General features: G+C 43.2%; 1 protein-coding gene across 2 annotated transcripts in view; it reads right to left on the reverse strand.

Moving 5' to 3' along the window:
- Positions 1-230: 230 nt before the first annotated feature.
- LOC110973564 (PDF receptor-like) overlaps positions 231-12,498 on the reverse strand; it is a 76,526-nt gene continuing 64,258 nt past the window's right edge. The window contains exons 9-14 of one of the 2 annotated variants that reach the window (XM_022224464.2): positions 7,171-7,240; positions 6,714-6,799; positions 6,134-6,320; positions 5,841-5,933; positions 5,421-5,474; positions 231-3,656 (exon numbers count right to left, since the gene is read on the reverse strand). In XM_022224464.2, the coding sequence (XP_022080156.2) occupies positions 3,612-3,656; positions 5,421-5,474; positions 5,841-5,933; positions 6,134-6,320; positions 6,714-6,799; positions 7,171-7,240 (535 nt within the window). In that variant the 3' untranslated portion in view covers positions 231-3,611. Of the gene's footprint in view, positions 3,657-5,405; positions 5,475-5,840; positions 5,934-6,133; positions 6,321-6,713; positions 6,800-7,170; positions 7,241-12,498 lie in introns of both variants that reach the window. The other variant, XM_022224463.2, reaches the window with a different exon arrangement.

A 12,498-nucleotide genomic window follows, 5' to 3' on the forward strand; every position in this document is an offset into this window, starting at 1 on the left:
AAAGTTGAGCTCTGCGTACTTTGACACTAGAGTTGGGGATTTGTAGATAAGCATGGTTATGTGGCGCCCTCAAGTGGCTAGCGGCAGCGTGCTAACCAAGCGATTCTTCATAATTCAGCGCGTGCTATTCAGTAATTCCGTACTCTTGAGTGCGCGGAATCCAGCAATTCTATCTGATTGTGTGCAAAATTGATAACATAAAAAATCACAAGAAACAACGACATTCCAACTAATGATAAATTAAATAAACATATTTTATTCATCATTTATAATGTACAGCTTCATTTACGATAAGATTATACAGACGATATTCTGTGCATACATTAGTTTTATAAGTAACAAGGGTTAACAATTTTGTTATGTACAAATTGATAGGTACCCAGCGACTTTTTGAAAATACACAGCTGTAAAAGACTTTAATCGTAAATTTATTTGTCAGACTATCCTCCAAGTTCTTGAATAGGAACCTTCATTACAGATACGAAAAGAAAGGTTGCATGGAGTCCCTATTACAGTCACAGGTCTCAAAAACTTGAAGCCTATCGCAGGCAATCCAATCTGACACAAAGTCGAAGTTAATCAAATAGAGCCACCACAAAAGCAGTCCTTTCATCCATAACTGTGACTGGTTTTGTTCGAAGGACTTGCAGCTGGACTTGAGAATCAACTCGCAAAGGGACTTGTGATGGAGCCAACTATAACACTGCTTGTAAAATTGTGCTGTATTTGTACACATTATGTTTCTGTTCAGGTGGCTTTTGCAGGGTTCATGCAGAAAGTCTTGCGGAGTATGAGCCTTGAGCTGGACGAAAAGAAAGCGCAATTTTCCTAGCAAGGGAGGCTCCTTTGGTGGAAACTGCACCTCGCTGGTTCACAAATGACTATAAAATACACATGTTCAGGTCGATCCCAGCAAAATGAACGCTCCCCACCAACTGTGGCCCCATTCAACTGATGAGGGGTATCTGCTCAAGTCGGAAAGGTTAAATTCGATCGGATGTTTCACATAAACTGCTTCTGCTCACAGACACATGCCTGCATTGTTGATGTCTAGTGGCCTAGTTGCTGGATGATAAAGGCAAAGATGTGACAGAGTTGCAGCTTTTTACCAATTTGACACAAAAAGCCATTTGCGAGTTAAATTTGAATAAAATCTGGTACACTGCGTTCTTTAAATTCACGTGAACATAACAACTTGAATTCTTCATACTAAAACCACTGTTGCTATACCTCGTGATTCGGGGCAAGCTTTTGCTTAGTTACATAAGAGACGCCTTGTAACAATACACTGTTCTCCATGGATAAGAACGGCACAAAGGAACCAATCCATTCCAGAGATGGTGGTCGCAATGCAAAACCTTGCCCCGAATCACGAGGTATAGCAACTGTGTCTTTAGTCTGGGGAATTCAAGTTGTAACGTTCCTGCGCAATCAGATAACACATTGTATCGGATTTTATTCAAATTTAACTCGCAAAAGGCTTATTGTTTCAGAAGATCCTAAGGCAATAAGCCTTTTGCGGGTTAAATCTGATTAAAATCTGGTACACCGAGTTATCTGATTACACATAAACCTAACAATCTGCATTCCCCAGACTGAAGACACTGTTGCTATATCTTGTGATTTGGGGAAGCTCTTGAGTAAAGACCACCATCTCTGAAATGGTCTGGTTCCTTTGTGCCCTTCTTACCTATTGGAAACGGTGTATTGGTGCAAGGCGTCTCTTATGTAACTTAGTAAAGGTTTGTCCCAAATGACGAAGTATAGTATCAGCGTCTTCAGTAAGGGGAATTCAAATAGTTACATTCGTGTGAATTGAAAGAACTCACTGTACTAGATTTTATTCAGATTTATGTCGCAAAAGGATTATTCAGATCTCCTGCAAATGTTGCGTGCGCCTGGACCACACAGCACGATCACATGCAAAAGTTTCTTGGAATAGGTAGAACCAGTTCCAAGGTAGATTCAAGATGCAAATCATAAAAACAAGCTTGACATTCGGAAATTTAGGAATTCCTTTAGACATACAGAAATTAGACTTTTTAAAAACAACCTTTTCCATTCCGAATGTGAAGGAGAAGAGACTTATGGCATATATTTTCAGAGGTACATATTTAAATTCGAGATGCAAAAAAAAAATTACAGATTTCTACCTTAACATGTTAACATTGGGATCACAAATATAAGAACAACTCGAGCGGCAGGATACATTTAACTGAGGTAATGATCTTCAATTAAAGTGTTCGATTCTTTGAGGCAGTGGTCCGGCCGGTTGAGAGAACCAAGATGATATACACTCTCTGAAACAAGCGAGACATAAATTAGATTCATAAATACAAGTGATAGAGCTGCTCAACAATGTTTTTCTCCTCCATTCTTCGTAAGGCTCTAAATTTTTGTCGGTTTTAATTCGCCTTTCCTGCCGTATGAGGGCGCCAGCATCCCAACGTGGCCGTAGCCGTATATATTTCTCTACGTAGCTCCGAATCCGGCGTGAGTCCCCCACAAAAAAAATCCCTTGTACTCTTCAGTTTCTAATACAGTAAAACGTGCGGGGCAATCGATCATGAGTAATCATTGAAGTTACCTTCGATTTTTCAAGAAACGTCTAACACAATTACCAACATTGTAGGAATAGAATGCTGTAGCACGGACACGATTTGTACACTGAGAACTCCACTGCTGCCCCGCCAGTCGTGGACTAGTTGCAACAAGAACAAGTCCAAACAACATGCATTTAAATATACGCACCACTGAGTGACATATTTACTGTCTATTGTGACACGAAAACAAATCAATAAAAGGTGTAGAACGTATTAAACAGATACATGTAGAAATGCCCCACCTACTATCACAAGTACTTTCCGTGTCGCTGGAATCTCCCCTGAGAGCGCTATTTGAAATAGCCATGCAGAGCCGTACAGCTCTGTGGTGCTGGACCGATAGCTTCTTTTGTGTGTGCATGTTCATTTAAAAGGACGTTGGACAAGCAGCTGTAAAGCGTTAGAATTTACAGCCGAGGACAGAATGAGCAGAGCATCGGACAGAAACGAATGTAAAGGAAGAATCTTCAAACCCACTGGTAATGAATAGGCCCTACTTAATTACAGTCCAAACCCGTAATATATTGCTCAGTTCAGACGACATCCCATTTACGACGAAAATATTCCGTTGCTCCCGAAAAAACTGTACACACATTCTTTGGACAGATAACCAATACATAGAATAATGTTAATCTCCAAATCACTACTAATACAGTGCTCAGTACTATTATTAAGAAGTAAACAAACAAGCAAAACATAACTGTATGCAAGATCTTTTGAATAAATATACATTTTTACACTCCTGTAAGCACATGCTCTCTTTACAAACTTAACATACGTTGCCTGCACCACAGTATTACTGTCAACATGCTCACCCGACCAATCATAATGGGCCTGTATGAAGAGTGAAGAAATTTTAACTATAAACACGTCTCCTTCCTGTCTTTCATAAGTTAGGTCTCACTAAGAAAATGTGCTGACACTTTTCATTCAACACTGCCACTTCTGTTATTGAAAGCCCCTTGCCAAAAGTCGGCCCTCAAACACTTCAGGAGGGTCACGCAAAGCTCACGCATGCGTACTGCTGATCTCGTCGATAGCAGCCATCTTCAGCTGTGGAGGCAAAGCAACGCGTAGGAAAATATCAATCATTGCATTTAGAGGTTCTCTTTTAATAATTTACCACGGTTTCCAATTTACGGAAGAATTGGGAGAAATATCACACCACAATGATCAAACCTGGAAGTACAAATGATTCACAATAATTGCTCACAGAGTCAGGTTTGTCTTCAAATCTGTCAGAAAGCAAACAGGAATGGGAGCGTGGAAGCAATTCTGTGAACTTCAAAGAGGAAGGCTCAGTTTCATTGAGCTTCTTCGTTAAAATGGTGTTTTTTGCCAAAAATTTGCGAAAAGCAATAAAACTTAAATCATTTACATGCATCACACACATGACACTTTGCCAAGAAACTGATGTTACTTAGACAAACTTTTTCGGAAAAATTCACGTACTTGGAAGCTCAGACAACTTGTCCTAAGACTCGACAAGAAAAAACTATCCAAAAATCTATCTGACTCGTTCTTCGTACAATACAGCATTCTGGAACGCAGGACACTAGCTTTTCGGTCACCGATTCGATATCAACCATTATCAAAATTGACTGGCAATTGAATCTGGCAACCGTCGCCCCTTCCACAGATAGTTTTACACCTCTGCAGTCACAGACGCTTCCAAGCCTTTGATGAATAATCCATTCATAATAACATGAAACGTTTCTGTCATCTTGTTTCGGCGCCAAAGCCATCCCCAAATGATAGCACCGATGCATGGTGAGATTGGTCTTTACGTGAAAGCCATGTCCTTGCTAACCTTTCAATGGACTGGAAATTAACACACCTCCCCCTTAATGCCCTTTCCAGAGTGAAACAATTAAACGCATGGGTGCTGCTAGAGTCCAGTAAATGTAATATTTCCGTGGATAACGAACTAAACGTTTCCGGTCACTTGACTGCAGCTTTGAAAACAAGGAGCGACAAACACTTTCTGTGGGTTTATGTGGGGGATGGAATTCGGCACAGAACACCGGCAGAGAAACCGTTAGCATCAATGAAAACAACATCCCCCAAAATGGCATGTCGCAATGCAGTGTGAACTATTGGACACGCACTTTTGCTTAAAAAACCTGTGTGGGAATCGCGGACCAGTGTACTTTTCTTCCTAATCACAGTTTCACATCTATATGTCCCTTATCGCTGGAGTTGGGTCTATCATGAGGTTTGTAGAGATGGATTTTTACATGATTTGAGAACGATTTCAGAAAGTGAGGCGTATTTTTCGTGCAACATGTCATATTAAGCAACCTGTCGAAAAATGTTTTCCATTACAGTAAACAGTCTATAAATCTGTAGACAGTATGAAGTAGTCGTGTAAATGGCTGTAAGTGGAGCTATAGCCGTTTGTGCACACATTTTATTTTAACTGGATCAGTGCTTTGAATAAATATGCAGGGCGTCTTCAAATGAGTACCAAATTTTACAAACATGCCTAGATAGTCCGGTAAGATCCAAGGGGGAAAAATCTGCTCCAGCTCCGGCCTAAGAGGGCACGGTCGACGGACTAATTGGGTGATCAGGTTCAGAACCCATCTCTTGGATGGTACAACAATCCCGTGATGGTCGTGCGCACGCGTTAAAAGCCTCTCCGACCAACAGTCAATACTCAATAACCAAAATGCACTCGCGCTCAAAATCGAGACTGCGCGCAAGTGCACTTGCATCTATCGGAGTAATGGCGTTTATATGGATTAGTCGTCTCTAACCAAGCGCCTTCTTTTATCGTATTGCACTGTCCTACGAACTTACATATTCGTTACCCACCGCGGATCCATTCGCTCGGTGTGACGGCCTGTACGCCGCCCGCGTCGTGCTCATCTAGTAAAATCAAGAAAACCAGCGGATACATCAGACTTTGAACACAAAAACTGGTGACTTTAACACAATATGTTTTACGCAGATGTTAATAATTCTTTGTGTCCAAAGAGAATATCTCGCACTCCCGCTTGGTTCTGCTCGCGTATAAAAATGCGAACGAATGACTTTATGTTTTCAGAAGTGCAGAGAAGACAAAACCACATGACAGTGTACAATAAATTCACAAAAATGAAAAGATATCGACAAATGGAAAAAAATCATATAGATTTGCACTTGGGTAAGGTGAATTTAAACGGGTCTTAGGGTAGTCAGTGAGGGTACCCACGACAATCAGACATATTTGTAATCGGGAAATGGGACACTTACCTCAGTCGTGGACGTCAGGACGGAAGTTCGCCGCAGGAGGGGATCTCGGTAGTACCGCCACGTGGACCACTTGCGATGGATCGTCATCCTCACCTTAACATTATTGAAAAAGGAGCACAAAACAAAGCCACAAACAGCCAAATCACTCAACAATCCTGTGGATTCTGTTTCAGAGACAATGCGCATGCACCAGATCAGCTCCGGTATCTCTATAATATCTATTAACCACTAATTACGCCTTATATTTAAGCGTGTCTGCAGTTAGATCTCATGTCACGCTCTCCGGCTCATACCTCCTGATTCAAGAAGCAGTACATGACGCAGAGGAAGAAGCCCTGGTAGGAGTCCAGGAAGAGGAACAAGTAGTTGTAGAGGACGATGCTGGCCCGGCTGTCGCGCGCCGTAGGGTTGGGGATGAACCAGACCAAGTTGGCCACGCCCAGAAGAGGGATCAGCAGCACGGCGCCTTTGGCAGCTTTCCTGGAGAGGTGAGAGGTCATGTATATTGCTGCCATTAGACTGAAAGATATATCGTGTGGCATGGGCCCCGGGCTGGACCGAGACAGGGCGCAATTGTCCTAGCAACGGAGGCTCTTTTGGTGGGAACTCCTCTTCGCTGGTTCACGATCGACTATGGGATGCTGGAGCGGCCTACGAGTCTCTACCAACAAAATGAACACTCACCAATTGGCGCTTTTGGAGCGATGATGGGGTGCTCCTGCTTAAGGTGGGTGACATCAAATCGTTTCTTACTCCCAAACCTTTCAAGCGACGATTGTAACAATTTCTAGGCTACTTGTTTAAGAAATTTTCCTCCACACTAAAGGGGCATTTTTATATAAGAGCATTCCTGCTAAACGCTACTGAAAATACCTAATCTGTTTTGTTTCGCTTGAGTTGCTGTCTCGAAGCTTTGTCACCAGAACCCGAACGATATTGACCAGGAAGAGAACGTTTATCTATGGAAAACAATAACAAGTCAAGCAACCATTTATGTGACACGGTTTCAGATGTTTAACTTTTCTAGAATAAAAACTTCTATAGAAAAACTGCCTTTTCATTTAGTCAAACTTTTCCTATTTTAAGAAAAACAACAGGATTTTATTTGAACGGCAAGGTTTTTCGGTTTACTGTAAATGGTGACACTGCATAAAAGGAGAAACAAACATCGTTTGGGCAAAATTCCGTCACAAATCAACTTGTTCTCAGCTGGGATTCAAGAATCACTTATGGTGTCTTCACGCCACATACATTTGTTTTAATTTCGAAATATGTTTGCTAAAGCAAAAAACATTCCCGGCTCAACACTGGATTCTGAGGACGGACTCACAATGAGGGCGCCATTTCGGGGGACTTCTATGATCAAGTAGTACGGCGACACGGCGTGATCCTTCCAGCACCTGATTAACAAAAAAAGGCAGATCGAAGGATGTAAATCAGTGAAATTTTACTTGATTTCTTTTAATACAAGAAAATGGCAGTTAATTTGAACAACACTGTTCCTGCAAAGTACCTACAATCCCTGGTTTTGAAACCAGTGGTAGGCCTATGTCATATATGTACTCTATAATCTAAAAAGTGAAGTAGAATATAACTCTTTTTGAAAGGTTTTTCCACTCACTAAGACAGGGAGATCTGCCTTCTAATGAAAGTGTTTCTTTGGGGCTAATAATAAAAACGACGCAGGAATAGTGAAGCACTTTCACTAATTTTAAAGGGACAACTTAACAGGTAACCATTTATGGAAGTGGTCTTTGCATTTCAAGAGCATTATCAATCTTTTTAAATACTGCCATCTATCCTTATCCTTATCAGAACCCCAACTGCACCCCTCAATCGGTTATAAACCATTGAAGCTGAAAGAAAAGCCGTGTCTCACAATGCTGTATTGGCGCATCTCAAATGAATTACGAGCGATTTACGCGAGTTTTGCTTCGCTTCAGTCCTGCCACGACACGTATATAACCCGAGCATTTCATGCACGCACCACCACGCATTTACCCACCGGGCGAGCGTCGCGAGCGTTTCTGCAAACGAGTGGTGGAAAAGCTACTCGCTTCATCACGCTGACATCCCGGGAAGTACGCCGCGAACCACCTCCAAGAAGAGCATGTCAACATGTTGACGACATCAGAGGACGATAAGAGCTCTTGTGAAGTAGCCCCGGACCTTTCGACTACACGTGCTTCACCTCGGCCCTGTGGTGGAACGCTTTCTGTATATCGTCCTAGCAATTACACGATTGCGCCAAGCGAGCGAGCGCGGTAGAAGGGCCTTGGGCAAAGCACATCTCTGCTAAGCATTACGGTTCCAATCTGACAGCCGGAGTGCTGTGAATCCGACGGGTGTGACAAGAACCTCCAGGAAAGATGTCCAGGAATTTTCAAGGGCTAATTGCGCCATGGTAAGAGAGAGAAAGCAAAACCCACAAACACGATAGAATAGTCGTGGGGTGATTTTCCACCACGATGTCACTCATGCGCGCCAGGTTATTATGAAAAAATCCAAATCTAAGATACATGAACAAAGTTTGCGTATTTTTTTTCGCCAAATGGAATAATTAACAACAGAACCCTGAAAGAATTATGAAAAGTTCTGTTTTTGTCTATATGCAAATTCAGCAATTTCTGCATCCACTCGAACTGAGTGTGAACTGAGATGTTCGCGTCAAAATAGAAAAAATTTCATCAAAGGAGTCTGGATTTCATGCTTTGGTTGAGTGAAAAAACATTAAGAAGGATAATCTCTTCGAAGAGATTCCCAAGACGTTAGTGGAAGCAAACAGGCTGGTCTTATTATTGAGTCGCTGGAGGGCGCACAAAGCACGATCTATTATCGAGCATTATCTGGAACTCTTTGCCCAAAGAGATCACAAGAATCCTGGACATACAAAGTTTCCAAATTGCCCTCAACACACACTTCAATATCACCCGAAAGGAGAAGAAGCAAAATAAGTAACTATATCACAGATCCAAGCGCACAACCAATCCTGCCCTTGTAACCCCTGAAGAGGGGTGTTGGCGCAGAATCTATCAAGACAAGACATTAGCTTCCAGGGGCCCAGGACTATGCTAATACGGGAAACCGTGTATTCTATGCAGCAAGTCATCACTGGCCTTTGAGAGTACCTCTATTCACTATTGCTTAATATATTGTACAAGGTTTAATCGGAAAATCGGGGGCAAGGGTTATGCAAGTAGGGCCCCGGGGTATCGCTGTTGGCGCGCTCCGTCACCATCGGAGGAATCTCGAGTCTGGAACGCCGATGAATTACGTCTTCGAGTGACCCCCCCCCCCGAAAAACAACGATGAGAGGGGCACACGTCATTGACAAGCTGTCACAAATCGCGCCCTCTTGAGTCACCTGAAGACACTCTCGCTTTCTCTCTCCCTCTCCACGTCTGTCGATGGTTACAATGAGTGGGGGAATTTCAGAATGACGCAATCCGTCAAAATCATCGATGTTGTCGCGTGACATTTAGTAAATAGCGACATATGGAACGTAGGTATATTGCAATAATATCGAGAACAAGGGCAAACAGCAAACACGAATTTCAAACATTCAAGTATTTACGTAAACCATATGCCATCGACATAGGTAAATTTTTTAATAGAGAGACGTATGTGGTCAGTTCCTTCATGACGAAGTAGGTACCAAGAGAAATACCAACATGTTTATTTGGCTGATATTACTTCAGGTAATGTCGATTATATGAATCCAAGTTGCCAAACTCGCTGCGCCTTTTTTTTTCTTGTCCTTACTCGTTTTGTCTCCATCCTCTAAGTAGTCCTTGCTGATTACATCGGGAGCAAAGTGGCAAGACGAGGCGACACCCAAAAAGCCTGACCTGTCTGATTCCAATCAAGATGAATACGCCCTAGAAGGACGCACGAACGACCGAGTGCACCTGAGTGCATTTCGCTGGTCCCGGCACCGGCCTCACAGCACAGCTCTTTATCGACGCGTGCTGTTTTACAGAGCACCATTGGGATGGAATTCCTTTAAACAATAACACAGGTTAACGTCTCCGCGATGGGGCAGGGGGGGTGTGAAACGCGCGTATTGAATGAATTATATGCATATGCATTGTTAGGGCAAGAATAACCCGCAATGCTCTTTCTGCTTAGTACACAGTGCCTTGAAAGAGCGGTGACGGTGTACGTGGTAGTCGACGCGAGAGGGGAATAAAACGTACTCTTGGAGGCCTTTGACCCTTTTCAGGAAACGACACTACTGGAGAAAGAGGCCTGAATTGCACTTTCAGAAGCAAACGTTAATCGGCAGTACTAGACCTGTGGTCAATCAAATAGGCCACTCTGATCACTATTTTAAGAAATACAAAAACTCTGATACCTCGCAACAGCTTCCTTTTTCAGAGTAAGCTTTGCCCGAAGCGGATACTCCATCGAAAACCCATTAAACGAAAGACCTACATCCCCCACTGACGCTAAGTGTAGTATTCTCCTAAGGTCCTACACCCATTTTCACCACACCACGCAGAATGCCCGGGACGCTCCGCCTCTGCGATTCTGCGTGGTCGAACTGGAGAGTGCACCCGAGGCCACCCTAGCTGTCCCCCGATCGCCCGAGGGCGCTGGGCTGCACTACTTCACTTCAAATGGAACCAAGTTTTTTTTTTCAGAGCCATCAGCCGTGAAGTTTCAGCAGGGATTGATGGCAGATAACGCGACCACTCCAGCCACTGATGGCCGCTAATGGCGTGTCGCCACGTCCGGCACGAAGGACTTCGCTTTCTTGCGCCTGACATTTCAAGCCCTCATTTCCCTGAGAATGACAGTGCAACAGCCCTGCGGCTTGCTGCAGTTTTCCTCGCACGTTCAACATGCTAACAGAACCCTTTGTCAAGTAACTGACGCAGCCGTACCAAGTTGTTGTCTCACTACGGTGGCTGACGGCAGGCACCAGAGACCAGAAGGGTTGTTTTAAATCTTCTTTCAAACAAACGGCGAGCATAATGGTTTTTGGATATCTTTGAGCTATACCTGTAATAAATGGAGTTGGCTCTCTAAGTGGGGAGAGAGGGCGGGATTCAGGTTGGTGTAGTTGGTTTTTTCCTCGCCTGGCCACCTCTGCGACCTGGGTTTGAATCCCACCAAGGTCAACATGTGGATTGGGTTTTTAATTTCTGCCTGATTCCATGAATTTTCCCTGGAATATTGAATCAGGGTTTTCTTCCCAACTCTAAAATTGAACATTACTTTAATGTTTTCTCAATTATCACTTCATCCTGTAGTTGGCGCTGAAAGTGATATTGGATGGACAGATATAAATAAGTAACAATAAATAAAATAAATTTCAGTTGATGTTTCTTAAAGGGGGTTATGTATGCTGGTCTACATGTTCCCCTGCATATCGCTTGCCTTATTCTACAGAATCCGCGTTATGATTTTTTTCTCCATTCATTGCATTTGGAGACTCCAGGCTCGTATCAGACCGAGTCGCAAACCGACATTCGAGAAGGTCTCTCCAATGCTACAAACACTGGTCCTTCGAGCAGGAATGACAGAAAGATTCGCAAGAGGGAGATCAAGCAGATTTATTTCCAATTTTTCCAAAGGTTAACATCTGTAGCCCGGTCCCCTGAAATCTGATCCCAACCCGTCTGAGACAATGCGACTTAAACCCCTTTCAAAAAAAAATCAACACATCAACCGTTGAGACAAGTCAACATGACAACCACAAACTGTGTCCCCCAGACAGAAAAGGGCATCCGCGGGTAACCGAGAGAGATGTCTTCTCGCGCCTCACTGCACTTGGCTCTGCATCAATTTAACGGGAGAGACAATTTCGAGGTCAAATAACCTTCGCTTGTCACAACACCCAAAAGCAGCGAGCGGAGATTGACCTGATAATTCGAGAATGGACGGGGGAGAACTTGGAGACTTAACGGCGTGGGGGAAATGAAAGCAGACAAAACCAAGCACCAAAGCCAAGCGCAATCGTTGTGGCTCTGATTTCTTGGCTTGGCCTTGCGCAATAACTTAAGGTGATTGCTCAATAGTAATAGCCCTGGTAGAGCTGGGGGCTGAATACGACACACACACCCTTTTTTACCTTCAACACGGTTGTACATTTTTCCCACACTAGCTGAGCCCTTAGTAAATATTTTGGTACGTCTTTCCAGTCATTTTTACATCATGTTGCTGAAATCAAAGGTACTGTTCTCGCAAAGTGCCCATTTTTCTGAGACAAGTCAGCCAATACACATATAATTTTCCAATCAATACTGTGCTCAATGTAAGCTGGCTGGCAAGTGTACGGCCTTCAACTTCAAACGACCATAACACCTTGACCATGACAATTAGGGTTGAAACTTCACATTTCGTACTGATAAGAGTGCCTACCAAGTATTTAAAAGAATTGGGTATGGAGCAGCCGAGTTCTAGGGGCGGAACCCCCCCCAAGATGGTACGTCCAAAATAACCCTCTTTGAGAGTTAACATATGCAACTTGGTGAAACTATTTCCAATAAGGGTTGACAGAGGGGCTAACGTTTAAGGCTAATTCGAAGGCAAGCAGTCGAAATTTCGATAAGCGCCGAAATACCAATCCGTGGACTAAACTGCCAATATTTGGAATGTAACAAGAAGGTCAACATTGCAAAGAGAGATTGTAAAGGCGGTATGGATTTCTTCA

The sequence above is a fragment of the Acanthaster planci genome, linkage group LG17 (assembly GCF_054643075.1).
Source record: "Acanthaster planci isolate LZ-2023a linkage group LG17, COTS_SCS, whole genome shotgun sequence".
NCBI classification, from domain to species: Eukaryota; Metazoa; Echinodermata; class Asteroidea; order Valvatida; family Acanthasteridae; genus Acanthaster; species Acanthaster planci.